The sequence below is a fragment of the Doryrhamphus excisus genome, chromosome 12, assembly GCF_030265055.1.
Source record: "Doryrhamphus excisus isolate RoL2022-K1 chromosome 12, RoL_Dexc_1.0, whole genome shotgun sequence".
In the NCBI taxonomy this organism is placed as follows: Eukaryota; Metazoa; Chordata; class Actinopteri; order Syngnathiformes; family Syngnathidae; genus Doryrhamphus; species Doryrhamphus excisus.
Window position 1 is genome coordinate 13,121,452 of NC_080477.1, and position 17,703 is coordinate 13,139,154.

Here is a 17,703-nt window from a genome sequence, read left to right on the forward strand (position 1 = left end):
GAACCTATTGCCCTAAAACTGTCTGACATGCATCACATTGGCTCCAACATCCAGTAAAACAGTACGGTGCGTTGAGGTCGAGGTTCGAGTGGTTCTTTTTGAGTTTAGGGGGCGCTACAGTTTGAAGTGGAAGTCGCCCTGATTGGTCCGGATTCCCCGAGACTGTTTCCGCTGTGCTTGGCTGGCTCACACGGGCACCATTTCTGCTGCTGGTGTTGAAAAAAAGACCCGCAGTATCTGAATTTAAGGGACACACACACTCAGTGACGCGGGTGACTAGACCGTGACGCGGTGTGATAGGCAGGTAAGCAAAAAAACCCTCCCAAACCACTCGAAGCGACATCCATGCAACGCCTTTAGTTTATCACAGTATCTTGCAAACAATGACAAGAAGCTAATGAGCCCTGCAAGCTAATGTAGCCAGTTGCATGTTGTTTTACGATGAGCAGCAAGTGGCGAATCAAGCAGTACTTGGGTGTATTGTTGAATAAATGCAGCCAAAGTGGTTTTAATATAGTCACACGCATTTGTAGCATATGGGTGTGGTTGGAGAGAAGAAGCATTGTTGAACACAGCGTTAGCTAGTTAGCATCACTTCAATAGAGGTAGAAGCTAATGGTGCTTTTTATTTTGCTGGGTTTTTTTCTGTTTTGATACATTTCTAGGATTGGTCATGCATGTCATCTCTGCCGAAGAGTTATATATTTTGTAATTATCAATTAGCTAAGATAAATCCCATTCTGTGTTCTGTTGAAACACACGAGTGTTTACATAATGAGGTTTGTCGTTAGCGTATTCTTAAAAATATCACGCGTAATACTGCTGTACATTTGTAAACATGAAGTATATAATTGTAATTTTATGCTTTCCGTGTGAATAGAAATTTGACCTGAATTTTTGCAGGATATTGAGTTACGTCATCAATAGCGCCGCCATCTTGGAAGAAAGCTTTGTCTGTTTATTAATGTCATGTAAAATTATTTTCGACGTGGAAAAACCCACAATATTTGATAAAACTGTCTTTTGCTGAATATTTGTAATATGATCTTGCCTGCAATTAGTGTTTGTTGTTGATCTGCTAATGTAAATGTATTTAGCTTGTTTGAAACAAACCATTGCCATACCATGGATTGGGGTGGCTACTATTGCACATTGCAGCAGATATGTCGCAAATAAATAGATGAAACCTTGCTGTAAATGTAAAACCAGCAAACATGCTCCCATACAAACAACACACAAATAACCTGTTAATATTCTTCTATGTCCACACAATGCAGCACCGCTAATGAAATATTGGTACTATAGAAGTACAATGGAACCACGGTGAGCATTTGCCCAGATTAGGGAGTTTTTGGATTAACGTTGGAAATTTACGGCAAAATTTTGCTTTGGTTTCCGGTTAGCGCCTGTGGCCTGCATCTTGTTGCATTATTAATACACTAAGTCCAACTGTGTTCTTACAGTACAACTGTGTATTTTCATCACCAAACATCCCTGTTAGCATACTTAGCTTGCTAACAAAATGACAACTGGAACTGTAAGTAATATATGTCGCCTGTATATGATGTCATCAGCAGTTGACTCAAAAAACGTTAACACAAAACACGTTTTTATAGTTTTACATACCTAAAACAATTTAAAATGAGGAATCAAAATAAAAAATCAAAGATGTAAATGAACATTTGCGGTTAATTTTAGCTCCATAAAATATGACTGTTACCAAAGACATGATGTTGGAGCAAGATCAACATCTTCCTCTTCTACACCACCTTCCAGTTTTGTCATTAGGTATTTATGTCATTTAATAGAGTTTCTCAACTTCTTTATCAAAATGATGGCACTTGCAACTGTCTTTGACTCCATTTTGGGTTATTGAGATAAAGGTGAAGGGGAAGTCGTCAAGTCATGTAAAGGAACCTTAAATGTTCATTCATACCTTTCATTCATCATTTACACATTTTGGTTTTGCTTTTATGAGGTGCAAGTTGAACAGAACAGTAATTTAAATACAGGGTGTCCGCAAAAACACTCCCTGATTTCAAACAGGTATAATATGCAACTTTATTGTCATAACCTTTCACAGATTCAAATGATTTCATTCAGCTTCACATTCTATAAGGTAACATTAAAGGCACTTGCATGAATGAAATAGTCAATTTTAAGTCCAGACACTCTGCAGTATAGCTGGTGTTGTCATGCAAACTGCTTCAGTGATCGAAATTTTCAGCTCTCCCGGAGTTTCAGATAGTGCTGGTATAACCATACACTGACCCATATGGCACAAAACACATGACTTATTTCCAGGTCCTGAAGCAGCAAAACCGCTATTCGTATCGTCAGACCACAGAGTGTTTTCCCAAAAGTCTTGGTGATCATCAAGATGTTTTCTGGCAAAATTGGGACTAGCCTTAATACTGTTTTTGTTCAGCAGTGGTTTTCTTGTTGGAACTCCACCATGCAGGCCATTTTGGCGCAGTGTCTTTCATATGGTGGAGTTCTTTGAATGTTGTTGTGGAGTCTTTTGTGACCTCTTGGGTGAGTCGTTGCTGCGCTCTTGGTGTTGTTGTCCATGTTTTAAGCATTTGTGAATAATGGTGCTCACTGTGGTTCGTTGGAGTCCCGAAGCTTTAGGAATGGCTTCATAATATCTTCCACTTGAGCTCAGGTGCGATAAACCACAGTTAAGTCATGTTTTAACAGGGGCAATCTCTTTTTTTTACACAGGGCCATGTTGGTTTGGATTTTTTCTCCTCCCTTCAGCACTGTTCTGAAAGTATGAAAGTGGAGTGTCAATGTTTTTGTCGTTTTTGAATTTGTAATTGCTTTGACAATAAAAGTAAAATAGAACATGCTACATGAACAATAAGGAGCACGGTGAATATTGTTGAATTGATTTGCGGTGTCTTCTCCCTTTTGTCGTGTTGATTGAACATTTGTCCATTTTTGTTGTAGGTCCAAAATGTCTGAGCTTTTTATGGAATGTGTGGAAGAAGACCTGGAGCCATGGCAGAAAGCAGCTCCAGGGCAAATTATTGAGGACGACGACGAGCCCATTTTTGTTGGAGTGCTTCGTATGTGCATACTTTTTATGCAATCCATTTGCTAGCTTACAATTAGGCTGCTCGTGTGTTATTGATATTCAGTTTTTCCCCTCATTCAAACTCATTACCATTGTTTGCATGATGAAATGTCCATTTTAGGTTTTTCTTTCTTTGTTTTGCAGCAAAAACGGACCAGATTAGTGAATCTCTTGCCGCACCTCGTTCAAAGGACAATGTAAAAAAGCAAGGTGTAAATTCTGCTCCTGCTCCTCTTCGTCCTCCTCCTCGGCCTGTATGTGCTCCTCAACCAGCCCTGAGCTCATCTTTAATGTTACCATTGAAAATAGCCGGAAATGCCATCACTAATACTACAACTGCAGCCAATCTCACTACACTGACTCCACGGCCTGTTATTGTCAACAATCAGGTATTCTAATAAATTGTACTAATAATAATTGTAATAAACTATTATATATTTTCCATTGAAGTGTAATTAATATTCTATATGTTGACATGATTCATTTTGTTATTTTTTTTTATTTTTTTTTTTTACACCCAGGGCTTCATTGTAACATCCCCACAGTTAACCAACAACAGCAACCTCATTGCCACTCTTGGGAAACAGTATCCTCCTGGGACAAAATTTACCATCCTACCAGGTAATGTTGACTCATACATACAGTATATCTGTCCTCATTAGGGTCACAAGTAAGCTGGAGCCTATCCCAGCTGAGAAAATGAACAGTTGTTCATAAAGTACTATAGGTTTGTCTTGCATACTCATTGCTGTCAGAGACCTGGCAGGCGGCTTTGGTCACAATCTGGTTCTCAACTCTGGTTCTCCTGGTCACGCTAACCATAGGCCCATCTTGGAATTGTTGTGAGTGGGCTGCACAAGTCTCGTTGCCCAGTGAGTGAAACGACAGCCTGACATGAAGCTCACCTAGCACGCAGGAGTTGCACTCTGCACTCACAATCCAAAAGCTACCAATTTGGCCAATCACTTACTCCATGAGTAAGACACACTTCTGACTACCAACTTTATATTAATATAAAACACCCGGATCACAGAAACATAATGATGTCAAGTAGAAGGCCACAAAGGCACAAGATCGTTTTAGAGTTTCCAATTAACCTAACATTCATTGAAACCTTGATCATTTTGATCTTTGATTTGTTTTAAATGTACTTTTAAGCATGAACACATTGTGTATTTCAGCTGGTCAGCAGCAGCAGATACTCCAGCGAGTCACCCCAGTCAAGGCGATACCCGGTGTTGTCCATCGCCCTCATGTGCAGCAAATCACCAGCAACGTTGTGACGTTAGCTAATGTTCAGAGCCCCGCCGTTTATTCAGCCAAACCCAAGTTGCTGCAGGTCAGCCAGGCCCCCTCTCTGCAGACCATCACCTTGCCTGTACAGACTGACAATGTAAACAAAGGTACGCTCTGGAAAGCCATCACATTGGTTTGTCTATCCTTGTGAATATATCAACTTATTTTGGGGTGTCGCACAGAAAAGCTCACCGTGAAACGAGTGTTGCCACCTGAGCAGATGGTCAACATCATAAAGAAAATTAAAGTTGATTTTGGTGAGTTTTTCCTTTATTTACAGCTTTCGATGCTCAACATTGTTTTCTAACGCCAGAAGCCTCACTGGTGATATGTACATAAATCTTTTAAGCTAACACAGGTAAAATGGATTTAATTTTTAAGGACAAAAGTAGAAAATGTCTGAAAATAAAACAAGGGCTGACATTAAAAGCACAAACTGCTGACTCTACTCTAGTTGATTCTGTGCTTTGTTGTAAGTCGGACAAGCAAACACGACCAACCCAGTGGAAAATGGTGCGCCAAAGAAAAAATGCCCAAATTGTCAGGAAGAATTCCTTCAGCAGGAGGCGCTAAATAATCATATGACTGTAAGTATGCCTTGTTGGTCTTGTGGATATATTGTGATTGAAACTTGACGCCGTGTGCTGTTTCATTGTTTTTCAGAATTGCGGGGTCAGTGTGGAAAGTAGCGTTTCAACAGCCGAAAACACTGTTGCAAAAAAACTCATCATGCTGGTGTCAGATTTCTACTACGGCCACGCTGAGGGAGAAGCTGTTGACGTTTGTCTGCCAAAAGGCAACAACACTTTCAGGTGTCAAAGCTGCATGAAAGTTCTCAAGACCAATATCAGGTAGGCTCATGTATTTTTTTTTAGGAAACCTAGGGACTTCCACACTCAAAAAAGCTGCAACGCTGGGAAGAAAAGTACTGCTGGTTTTGGTCTTGCCCATTTTTATAGAACAGTAAACCTACACTGCTATACAATCTGTACACTGACTCCAAAGTACTGTATATCACAGGAGTACACTGGAACCACGGTGAGCATTTGCCCAGATTAGGGAGTTTTTGGATTAACGTTGGAAATTTACGGCAAAATTTTGCTTTGGTTTCCGGTTAGCGCCTGTGGCCTGCATCTTGTTGCATTATTAATACACTGAGTAAGTCCAACTGTGTTCTTACAGTACAACTGTGTATTTTCATCACCAAACATCCCTGTTAGCATACTTAGCTTGCTAACAAAATGACAACTGGAACTGTAAGTAATGTATGTCGCCTGTATATGATGTCATCAGCAGTTGACTCAAAAAATGTTAACACAAAACACGTTTTCATAGTTTTACATACCGAAAACAATTTAAAATGAGGAATCAAAATGAAAAATCAAAGATATATCACAGTTTCATTTCAATAGTATTATGAATTGAAAAGAATATAGTGTTTCTTTTTACGGTCTTAAGCCAATATACTCTTCCAATGTTGCCAAGAGTGTGAAAGTACTTGATCATGCTTGGTTTTCCACTGATGGATGACAGTCGACTTTGTATCCTCGTGGGCCGAAAGATGAAAAATGGCTGCTAGTTTAGGAGGCGAATGAACCATTCCTTTGATTGAGTAACATTTTTAGAAACACGCTAAAATGCTTCCGTGAGCGGCTTCTAATGGGGAAGCACATCTGTACCTCAATTGCACTCTCGCGATGGAGGTCACAGGTCAGCCACATAAGAGTCTATTGGGGGAGCTGAGGTAGCAGAATGTTCAGACTGAAAAATGGGGCAGTAGCATAATGCTTCATCATGAGGCAGAAAATAATTTACTGTGTAATTAAAGGGGCGTTATGGTATATTCATACATACGATACAATGGGGTGAATGAAGAATGTATCCTTTGGGATGCCTAATATCCAAACAAACACCATTATTGTACATGTTACTACACATATTGACATTGGTTTGAAGTCATTTAAAGGTCTTAATTGCACATTATAGACAAGAGCATGTAGGTGACTTGTGTGTCACACCCTGTGGCGCAGGTTCATGAACCACATGAAACACCACCTGGAGCTGGAGAAGCAGAACAATGAGAGCTGGGAGAGCCACACAACTTGCCAGCATTGCTATCGCCAGTACCTGACTCCATTCCAGCTCCAGTGCCACATTGAGAGCGCTCACAGCCCCATCGAATCCTCCAGTATGTCACGTAAAGGTCTTTTCTGTTCACACTCCCAAGTTTGTGCAACCGTTTGAACTTTTGTTTCTTTTTTTAGCCAACTGCAAGATATGCGAGCTCTCCTTCGAGTCTGAGCAAGTGTTGCTGGAGCACATGAAAAACAACCACAAGCCCGGGGAGATGCCTTATGCCTGTCAGGTCTGCCTCTTGGTGACCAAATCATTGCTACGAGAGCTGCATATTGTGATCCCATTTATGATACTCATTTTTTTCCCCTCTCTGTAGGTGTGCAATTATAGGTCCTCCTTTTTCTCAGATGTGGAGACACATTTCCGAACTGTCCATGAAAACACAAAAGACCTGCTATGTCCTTTTTGTCTTAAAGTTTTGAGAAGTAGTCACATGTACATGCAGCATTTCATGAAACATCAGGTAAGATGCTGCCTTTCATCTACAACAATGGTGTCCAAACGTTTTTACATCTGAAAGATCAGAGGATGCAGCATTTACATTTTTTAAACCAACAGCCTGCATCTCAGCTTTGTGTTGTTGGTGAAAAGCGTATTATTGGTATCAATGAACATTTATTTTCTCCTTGTGTTACACTTTTTTTCATGTTTGCTGTACAATTTAAATATTTTATATATATATATATATATATATATATATATATATATATATATATATATATATATATATATATACACACACACACACGATAGATATCGTACACGATAATACAACAATTCTAGGTCTGAAAAATGGAAAAAGCATAATAGGTCCCCTTTAAAATGTCATAATCATAACTTCTTTGAGGCACTTGTTTCTTTTGGCTCTCTGTGGGGAAGACTTTTTACAATGTTTTTGGTCTGTCGGGGATTCTTAGTGTAATAAATCAAAGGTTGTAAAGGGAAAATGTTTTTCCTTCACATAAGGCAGCTTGAAGCAAACTTTCCATGGAAACAGCTTATATTTTGTATTTACCTTCAGTGAAGCCTCTTTCGATAACAATTGATCACATTTTTGCACTTCGATCTATTTCAGAAAAAAGGAATCCATCGCTGTGGAAAATGTCGACTGAATTTCCTCACCGCTAAGGAAAGACTGGAGCATAGGATTCAGGTCCATAAGACTTTCAAAAAACCTAAACTCCTGGAGGGCCTTCCTGCAGGGACTAAGGTGTGACTGCTCTCATTATTATCTTTAACTCATTCCATCCTAGCCGTTTTTCAAAATTTTTCATAAACCTCGTCAGTGACGACCATTTTAGACGGTTTTGACTGATTTTTCAAGGCACACAGGATATTGTTTTCTATGGCTGTTCAGAATCAGCAATACAACATACCAACAAAAACTGGAGTTAAATGGCCTTTTGTGAAAAGATACATTTCAAGCACATCTTTCACTTTGACACATTTTTTTTTGCTTTTGTGACAGCTCAAATATCTAAACTGCACAAAAAATTGTGGTTTTACATAAAAATAACTTATTTACACATAAAATACCATGAACTATTTACAATTTTCACACTTGGACCAAAACTGCATGCATTCTTTACAATGTGTAACCTTCTGCATGCTACACTCCTCCACGCTCCCTCACTTCCTCCTTGCTGTCAAGCCCGTTATTACATGGAAATATCTATGCCAAAAAAGACACTTCTGCCACCTTGTGACTGTTTTTATGGCTTAAAACTGCATGATATGTGACTGCTTTTATTGCGCACTTACATCATCACCTCTTTTTGCCTCTTGTGCAGAAAGACGCAGTAATACATCTTTGATGTATAAAAATGTAAAAGATGTATTTGGGGCGAGCGTTCGGGTTTAAAAATTACATGTACATAAGTCTTTGGTATTGAATGAGTTCATGAATGAAGTGTTTCATTCATATTTTTTTCTCTCCAGGTGACCATTCGTGCTTCCCTCAGTGGCAAGACGCCTGCTTTGTCAAACTCCGTAGATAAAGCTCTTTTGACCGTCACTCCCGAAACACAAAACGTCGGCGCACAAACCAAGCCGCCTCTCACCGTGCCCAAATCTAAACCAAACGCCTCCGAAGTCAAATTCAATCAGAAAAAGAAGAAAATGGATGGCAAGTTCAACGTATCACTGACCCACATAAGGTTAGTTTACATGGACTTGTATACTTTTCCAATCCAAATGAAATCCACTTGCATGTGAAAGCTCCAGTCCCCCAGAGGCCTTACTGTTGCTTCTCTGAACCTTTCAGGAGCCAGTAGTCTGGAGCTCCTGGGTATTCATGACAGGCCCAAAGCAGATTAATAGACATTATTAGAGCTCAGCGATAGTAAAACTAGCTCATTTTGAGTTTAATTATTTTTCCAGACACTCATTAGACTGGCTAAAAATAACCCAGAAGATAAAGCTGCAGTGGGAGAGTGTAAACAAATGAGTGTAATTAGGCTCAGTAATCAAAAGCAAAATGCTAGACTCAGGTTGCTAGAATTGCTATTTATTTTTGACTGTGTGCTCATCTTCATTTTTCAGTGCAAAGGGAGGGTCTTACACATGCATCGAGTGCAACTCCAGAGTGGATGATTTCTTTTCCCACTTCCCCTCATCCTCCAATTGTGGAGCGTGCACTTATCGCACAAGTTGCAAAGTTGCCATTGGAAATCACATGATAAGGTACATTTGATTTCAAACAATCATTTCAGACTTTTTGTTTGACTGTGTGGTTGTGGGTGTCTGTTATTCAGTGTTGTTTATGCCCTTTTTTCAGATATCATAGCACCATCAACAAGAGCAGATTTCACAAAATGGATCAGAAGAAACATTCATTTGCATTAAAGTAAGTTTCATAAACCATTATTCTCAATGCCGTATTTATAGCATGGATATTTATTTACCAGAACTGCAAAATGAACGTCATTAATTGGTAGCAGGTAATAATAATTTTGAGTGCTTGAGAAAGTGGAAGGGAAACTCATTTATTAACATGTATATATTGTACAACACAGTAGCAACAGAGCCAATGTTATAATACTGGTTAGCTACAGCTGTAAACAACAGCACAGCAAGCAGTACACCAACATGGATGAGTTTCACACAAACACCTCAGTAGAGGTAGGTAAAGCTGCTGACTACACATGATACTTCTTACAGGTACAATACAATACAGGTACTGCCATCTTGTATGGTTAATAGAACAGTGTCAGTGTTTTTCACCCAGCGTTAATTGAAGACTCAGACAGGGGCTTGCTTTTGTAGACCATGCACTCAACGATTTTATTCTTTTGCTTTTGTTATCTGATGACATGATTTTTCTGCAGATTAACGCTGGTGTGCCTCAACTGTGACCTCCTGGTGAGTGCATCAGGCGGTGACCTGATGTCCAAACATTTAAATGACCGACCAAATCATGTATGCAAAGTTATTGAAGAAAAAGGTACGCACTTTTTTTTATCTTGTCGAGTCATGTTTGTGCTGTTGCAAGTTTCTTAAAGGTTGCCTTTTTTTTTTTTCTTTACCTATCAGATATCAAACCTGATGATGGAACGACGTGAGTAGCGAATTCAACCTCCATTTTGGATCTAGGGGTTGGAGGGGAGGGGGGTGAATCTGTGCAAACTATCTAGAAGAGTATCAGCAAAAGTAGCCAAAAGAGCAAAGATATTAGTGATGACACCACCAGCACCTCAGTTTTGTCGTTTCTATATATTTTTTTCCTCCTCTCTTTATGTAGGTTTTTTGTGCAAGCACAGCCAACCGCAGTCTTGGAAGCACCACCAAATGAAACGCCCATGAATGAAGTGCAAATTGAAAAGACTGAACCCTCTCCTAATGCCAGCGTGGAACAACCAGAATCTGTAGTGATGTTACCAGCAGTGGATATGCCACCCTCTCAGACTGCCTCTTCACCATCCTTTACGTCTGATGGCGTTCAAGATGATAAGTCACTTCTGGATGCAAGCATCTCCGTGGACAGCCACCCCACCCCAACACTCAACATAGACTAAGCAGGAAACAGCAGAAAGAACAATACAAATCGCAAAGAAACTCTTTTTATATATCCAAAACCTTCCCCATCAGTCACGATCAGAAAATGCCTGTTATTTGTCAATGACAGTAAATCACTGCAACGATCTCAAAACTCCCCACCACAAACACGGTATGTAGATATTCTGTGATAGTGGATGCCACATCTGTTAACCCATTATCTGTACTTTTTGTGCAGAACATGTCAGTTTTGACTACATGTAAACATTTGTGTGTTTATCATATTACTTTAAGTACTGTACCAAGATTGGCTCAATGTAATATTCTACTTCAGTTGTTATGCATTTTGATGGCATTCTTTTGTCAGACCATCTACTTTTTAAAATGTATACATACTAGAGGTGTCTTTTAAACTGGCCAAGAGGGTGTAATATTGTTCCATTTGTCTTTTTTAGGTGAAAATCTCAACTTTTTAGACATTATGTTCAATAAAGTGGATTTATCCAAGGATGATTTTATCAACATATTTGAACAATAATTAAAATAAGCAGTCCCAAAAGTTGCTTTTTTTGGTATGTCCTCGTTAACAAGATTATGAGCATTGAAATTCGTGTGGAGTAGTGCAGATTGTGTGGCTAGGTGTGATCGAGATTCCATAATAAATTCATTTTGGAGCTTTGACAGTATTTGTTCAAAACATACATGCTAATTGGACACCATATTATCCACAGGTGTGAATGAGAGTGCTTATTTGTTTGCAACCCCTCCTGAGGGCACCCCATCTTGCACCCAAAGTCAACTGGGGTAGGATGCCCCCCCCCAACCATGACTCTGAAAATGGTAGAAAATGAATGACCAGAAGCCCGTCATGTTTTTTTGGTGGAATGTTAATTTTCAGGCTAGGAGACCTGTGTTCAATTCCACCCTCTGCCATCTCTGTGTGGAGTTTGCATGTTCTCCCTGTGCACCCGTGGGTTTTCTATGGGGACTCCGGTTCCTCCCACAAAAACACGCTAGGTTAATTGGTGACTCCAAATTGTCCATAGGTATGAATGTGAGTGTGAATGGTTGTTTGTCTATATGTGCCCTGTGATTGGTTGGCGACCAGTCCAGGGTGTACCCCGCCTCTTGCCTTGAAGACAGCTGGGATAGGCTCCAGCACCCCTGTCACCCTTGTGAAGATGAGTAGAAAATGAATGCATTTTATCTGCCCACCTTTGCTACAATGAGCAGCAGCAATAATGTTGATTTCCTGCAGAGCTTGTCTGATTATGTTAATGTCACTCCTGTTATAGAATAGTAATATTAATGTATTATGGTCTGTAACAATTAGCAAAGTACACAAAGGATAAAAGAAGCACAAGTTGAAAATGTTTACATGAATAACAAAGCCCTGTCTAGAAATAGACGGATAACCTTTTGCAAAATGTTATATACCAAAAAAATAAAGGGAACGCTTTAACAACACAATGTAACTCCCAAGTTCATCACACGAGACTGAAGCAGGAGGAGGAAGTGACGTTTCGCCAAGCGTCCATTAGCTAATCGCCCATTAGCTAATTTGTTTCTTTCGGCTTTTTTTCTGATGCGTTCTGAAGTTTTGAGGTGCAGTTTTGGTTGGATTTATATTGTTTCCTATGTATGTTTTATATTATGTCAATCTTTCTTGACTTTGTTGTGCCTTCTGGCCGTGTTTGTTTGAATCTGGTTTCTGGAAAGCAGCGTCGACGTGACGTCACAGTCAAGATGGCGGTGCTTCAGGAAACTATGGGGGATCACAATTTCATGACAACAGTATGACGATAACGTTTTGATAAGGGCGTAATTTTGTTGTTTTAGGTGTCATAAGCACCACATGATCCAAACATAACAGGGCGTTTGCTGGAAGTAATAGTGCACTTTGACGTATTATACAGTTCTAAAATAAGGTAATAATGCCAATAAAATCACATTTACTTAATGATGTTCAACTGAGTTACATTTGACTTGGCAGATGCAGCTAATCCACCATGGGAGCGCCCGGGCGTGACGTCATCACCCACGGCCATTCCCATTGCCTGAGCACTACAGATGCGGTTCCCAGGGAAACACCACCGCAAACATTTGCCGAAACGTCGTTAATACGACTGAAAGGAATACAAAGCTTTATATTGACACTGTATGCGGTGGAAAGTAATGCTAGAATACATGTATTCATAAGTGCGGTGCAAGTATCTCTGAAGTTGGTTGTACCCAAAAAGCGTCCGAAATGAATCGAGGCAAGATTATCATCAAGAGAGTTGGATTAAACAAGGCGGAAAATAAGACAAACACGGTAAAAAAACAAAAACTTTCTATAATTATAACAGCACGACTTTAAATAATTGTTTTTTTCCCGCAGGTTCAGAGTCGGAACCTGAGCCGGGCCCAGCAGTATAAGCTGGTGGCCCAACGGCGCACCCACGATGAACACAAGCAGCAGGAGGCCACGCGAATGGACCGGGACAGGCAGATGGCGGCCATCGTGAAGGAGGAGGAGAACGTTGACAGGAAGAGATTCCAACGGCAGGTGCAGGAGGAGCAGAAAGAGAGAGCCGTAGAGCGTGCCATAATACATGTGAGTATAGGGGATGGTGGAATGTAACCAGATGTTAGTGAAGCATCAACACACAAAAGGCAAAAGAATAAGTAGAGCTTGAATGCCATAAAAATATCAAACTTACTAAAATCTGGCTGTTATGTCAGAAACTGACAGTCACAAGTTCCTGATGGCAAAGGTTCTTTGTTAAACCTCACAATGCAACATTACTGCAGAGGTGGGTTGGCCATTTTTAAATGTGAGTTATGGGACAAAAAGTAAAATGGGTGATCCCAAAAATTACAAAGTTACTTTGCAGTTCTTTAACCACTTAACTGATCACCATTATCTTGAAATGAGCATCATACTACTTCTTTATTTGGGGTCAACTTGTTTGGCGCCACTATTTAGTTTGCATGTGTACTGTAATCTCCTGTGCAGGAATATAAAATGACCTGTTTTTCAGACTTTTTTCCAAGGAGTAAATACCATTTTAGCAAATCTCTAATGACAAAGTGTGTCAAAGGTTGGATTCGTCAGTATGTTGTATTTTGGTCTTGATATTTATTCACTTAATGATGACAGCATTGGGTTGCAGGCCTCACAGATAGGAGACCCGATTTCAATTCCACCCTCAGCCATCTCTGTGTGGAGTTTGCATGTTCTCCCCGTGCATGCGTGGGTTTTCTCCGGGTACTCCGGTTTCCTCCCACATTCCAAAAACATGCTAGGTTAATTGGTGACTCCAAATTGTCCATAGGTATGAATGTGAGTGTGAATGGTTGTTTGTCTATATGTGCCCTGTGATTGGCTGGCGACCGGTCCAGGGTGTACCCCGCTTTTTGCCCGAAGACAGCTGGGATAGGCTCCAGCACCCCCGCGACCCTCGTGAGGATAAGCGATAGAAAATGAATGAATGAATGATGACGGCATTGCAATGCAGAAATCATCAATACATTGCAAGAAAACCAACTAGAAAAGTCTCAAAACAAGGCTGTTCTTGTTGCAGGCCCATACTGAGAGAATATTGAGGGAGAAGCAACTTGAACAAGACGAGAGGCTTGCCAAAGAGCTGGCCCGTATCAATCATGAGAGACAAAGAGAAGAAAAGATGAGGCAGTACATAAGAGAAAACAGGTACGCACTCTATATAGAATTTACAGTCTTCATTCTATGTTTTTAAAATCATCTCTCCAAAATAACGTTCAGCATTGAACTGCGAGAGTTGGAGTCCAAGTTGAAGCTGGCCTATGTGAGCAAGGAGCAAGCTGCACAGATGGCAGAGCAGGAAGCGATAAAGTTGGAGACAATGGTGACGTCTGCATGAATATGAATTTAATTTAGTAACCCCTGCTGAGCTAAACCTGTCCATGTCCCACCTCAGCGTGAAGAAGCAGAGTTTGACAGCAAAGTGCAGAACGAGCGCGAGCAGGCAGCCATTGAAGAGAAGAAGCTGGAGCTGAAGAAACAACAGGAGCAGCTTGAATATCAGCGAGAGCTTAGCTTGCAGCTGGTGGAGCGAGAGCGCAAAAGACAAGTGGCGTATGAGGACTTCCTCAAGGAGAAGCTCATGGTTGATGAGATAGTCCGAAAGATTTACGAAGAGGATCAAATGTGAGTTTGTTTGCAAACTTTTCCACCCATAGCATTGAGAGTAGTCTTCATTAGCTCACCTCATTATGGAAACAAGTTTGCAAGTTAGCTTTTGGAGCCAGAGTTGAACTAGAAAAGACGGCTTCAGAACCAAATATGGAACCATGACAATGGAAAAGCAAAGCTCTGGTTCCTAAAATGGCTGTCATTGACATTTCTTAAACAGATAAGATGTGATATTAGAGTACAAACTGTGTGTCCTCTGTTGCAGGCAGCAGCAGTTGAAACTGGAGAGGGTGCGAGCCACCCAGCAGCACGTAGAGGAGTTCCAGAAGCAGCGGGCTGAGTGGCGGCGCTTGGAGAAAGAAAGGATGGAAGAGGAGAACAGACGCATCAAGGAGTTTGCCACCAAGCAACAGAAGTCTGCGGCGGACTGGATGGCTAAGATCAGAGAGCGAGAAGAAGCAATACAACATATGAGAGATACGGTTGGCATATGAACGGCCAGATGTATCACTCTATCCGGTGTGCAATTCACACAAGAAAACTGTCTCTCTGCTGTCCTCCAGCTGGCCCAGAATATTAGAGAGGAGAACCGCCAACGTGAAGAGATGGAGAGGATCCGTGAGGAGCTTTGTCTTGAAGAACAAGAAGAGGCATACAGGCGGCAAGAAATTGTAAGTATAATCACTGTGCTATCTTTTCAATGCTTTCAGATAAGATTGTAATCATGGTGCTACCACAATGCTTTGTTAGAAGGACAATACCATGGTGATTCAGAGACAGTATGGTCTAAACCAGGGGTGGGCAAACTATGACCCGGGGGCCACATGCGGCCCACCAAGTGTTTGAATCCGGCCCGCCAGTTGCTTTCTAAGTATTTCAACTTTTAATATACAAACTAGGGCTGCATGGCGGGCCGAGTGGTTAGCGTGCAGGCCTCACAGCTAGAAGACCCGAGTTCAATTCCACCCTCGGCCATCTCTGTGTGGAATTTGCATGTTCTCCCCGTACATGCATGGGTTTTCTCTCGGTGCTTCGGTTTCCTCCATCATTCCAAAAACATGCTAGGTTAATTAGCGACTCCAAATTGTCCATAGGTATGAATGTGAGTGTGAATGGTTGTTTGTCTATATGTGGCGACCGGTCCAGGGTGTACCCCGCCTCTCGCCCGAAAACAGCTGTGATAGGCTCCAGCACTCCCTGCAATCCTCATGAGGATAAGTGGTAGAAAATGAATGAATGAATGATTGAACATACAAACTGGCAACATGACTTGCAAGTCGGATGTCTTATTTAGTAAAAAACAACAAAACTGTAAAATTAAATGAGATGTGGTCTGATGTTTAAAGTGCTGCTGAAAAAAGGGACAAACAAATACATGTCAGTCATTTGCATGGTTCTTTTGAGGATTCTGACCACAGTATAAACTTTTTCTCCCAACAGGAAGAGATGGAGAGGAACATTAGACAGAGGCTGTTGTTGCAGAGGACGTGCGAGGAGCAAATGGCTATGAAGGAGATGCGTCGGCAGGCTGAGAAAGATGAAGAGGAGGCTTTTCGTAAAATGATGATGGATAAGTTTGCAGAGGATGACCGCATCGAGCAGATGAATGCCCAGAGACGACGCATGAAGCAACTGGAGCACAAACGCGAGGTGCAGAAACTGATAGAGGACAGACGGCTACAGCGTGAGGTTGACAAGGTCGGGAGCTTCAGTCTTCACTTTTATGATTTTATTGTCCCACTAAGTCTGATTATTATGACAATTAACAATTGAACAATATGCTTTTTATTGTGACCACACTATCACATTTGAGTGTTCTAATACTGATAGTTGGTTATAAGAAGAGTTGAATATTCATGATGCAGTGCAAACTATAGTAAAAAAGTGTGACAGTGTTCAATTCCTGATGAATTCCTTGAATTTGTGTCTGATTTGTAGGAGCTGAGAGCTAAAGAGATTGCGATGGAGGAGGAGAGAGAGGCGTTCGTGAGAGAGATCATCGAAGAGGAGAGGCAGCGACTTCTCAAACGACATGCAACTCAACTTCTTGGACACCTACCGAGGGTAGGAGTTTTGTATTCGAACTATGTCCCATGTTGCTAAAACAACTAACTTACTAACCCAACCAATGTGACTACTTTCAGGGAATGCTTCGTGAAGACGATCTGAAGCACTTTGATGAAGACTTCAGAAAGAATTTCACGATACGTGAGGCAGATAACTCAGAAAATGGTGGTGGACATGATTGAGTTTAAAAATGTTTTATTTGAAGTTAGACATTACAATCGTGATGGCTGAATCCGGCTATCCTATTATGACAAGTTCATACTTAGTTAGTATATAAAATAGTGAAAACTAATAAAAGGTTATCATAACTCTGTATTTTAGCAACATATTCAGCTGTAATATGAACTTCTGTGATAGGACCGTTTTAAAAATACTGCTATTAAATGGGTCACGTCCGGCCGAAACCGGAAGTGTGCCGGTGTAATATTGTTCAATACACATGCGTACCTTGAACGATTTGATAAAGATACACATATTGTTGCACCCCTATTAATTGAAGATGTACTGTATGTAAAGGTTACCTTATTAGTGGCATGAGGGATAGGAAACAACACTCTTGTTTTGCAGTGCAGTTAGACAGTAATCTCTCGTTTATCGCGGTTAACTGGTTCCATGCAGACTCGACTGTCAATTTCCGTAAAGTAGGATTCCTTCTTCATAAATGGAATATTTTCCTAGAAACGACACAGAAAATCTATTTACGATAATTCAAATATGTTTAACATTTTTAAAGCCGTCTTGACATGCCATCTTGTATTACTTTACCAGCAAAAATAAACCATTTAACACAGTTTACCTTGTAGGGGACCAGTATCAATGGCGGACAGGACTTGACGTAGGGATTCAAAGTTGAGTTTTAGCTTGTTCTACAGCCGCAACAGTAACCAGTGATGTTATTATTATTATTATGTTATTATTGTGCCTATTGTGAGATGATTTCAACCTGCAATAAAAGCCGTTTGCTGACACCTTGTGA

The 17,703-nt window shown here is 40.6% G+C and overlaps 2 protein-coding genes across 2 annotated transcripts; both read left to right on the plus strand.

The window, feature by feature from the left end:
• Positions 1-125: 125 nt before the first annotated feature.
• LOC131139155 (zinc finger protein 280C-like) lies at positions 126-11,081 on the plus strand. The gene is made up of 18 exons (XM_058088470.1): positions 126-304; positions 2,953-3,071; positions 3,224-3,468; positions 3,601-3,700; positions 4,261-4,482; positions 4,558-4,632; positions 4,853-4,962; positions 5,039-5,226; positions 6,406-6,563; positions 6,640-6,740; positions 6,828-6,974; positions 7,587-7,721; positions 8,450-8,667; positions 9,053-9,193; positions 9,288-9,356; positions 9,838-9,953; positions 10,043-10,067; positions 10,251-11,081. Exons 2-18 carry the CDS (start codon positions 2,960-2,962, stop codon positions 10,522-10,524), a joined length of 2,436 nt encoding a protein of 811 aa, XP_057944453.1. The 5' UTR covers positions 126-304; positions 2,953-2,959; the 3' UTR covers positions 10,525-11,081.
• Positions 11,082-11,683: 602 nt separating this feature from the next.
• Positions 11,684-17,695, plus strand: mns1 (meiosis-specific nuclear structural 1). The gene is made up of 11 exons (XM_058088471.1): positions 11,684-12,432; positions 12,498-12,818; positions 12,885-13,100; positions 14,071-14,198; positions 14,271-14,373; positions 14,446-14,675; positions 14,926-15,142; positions 15,224-15,331; positions 16,101-16,358; positions 16,599-16,724; positions 16,805-17,695. The coding sequence occupies exons 2-11, from the start codon at positions 12,753-12,755 to the stop codon at positions 16,907-16,909; spliced, it is 1,557 nt and encodes a 518-aa protein (XP_057944454.1). The 5' UTR covers positions 11,684-12,432; positions 12,498-12,752; the 3' UTR covers positions 16,910-17,695.
• The last annotated feature ends 8 nt before the right edge of the window (positions 17,696-17,703 follow it).

What these genes read in the sequence shown, in the direction of transcription:
- LOC131139155 (XM_058088470.1), top strand. Translation starts at nt 2,960, where the DNA reads ATGTCTGAGCTTTTTATGGAATGTGTGGAAGAAGACCTGGAGCCATGG. An exon ending in GAAAATTAAAGTTGATTTTG is followed by an intron (nt 4,633 to 4,852) that starts GTGAGTTTTTCC and finishes CTTTGTTGTAAG; the next exon opens with TCGGACAAGCAAACACGACC. An exon ending in CAGCCCCATCGAATCCTCCA is followed by an intron (nt 6,564 to 6,639) that starts GTATGTCACGTA and finishes TTCTTTTTTTAG; the next exon opens with CCAACTGCAAGATATGCGAG.
- mns1 (XM_058088471.1), top strand. Translation starts at nt 12,753, where the DNA reads ATGAATCGAGGCAAGATTATCATCAAGAGAGTTGGATTAAACAAGGCG. An exon ending in TAGAGCGTGCCATAATACAT is followed by an intron (nt 13,101 to 14,070) that starts GTGAGTATAGGG and finishes TTCTTGTTGCAG; the next exon opens with GCCCATACTGAGAGAATATT. An exon ending in TACAACATATGAGAGATACG is followed by an intron (nt 15,143 to 15,223) that starts GTTGGCATATGA and finishes GCTGTCCTCCAG; the next exon opens with CTGGCCCAGAATATTAGAGA.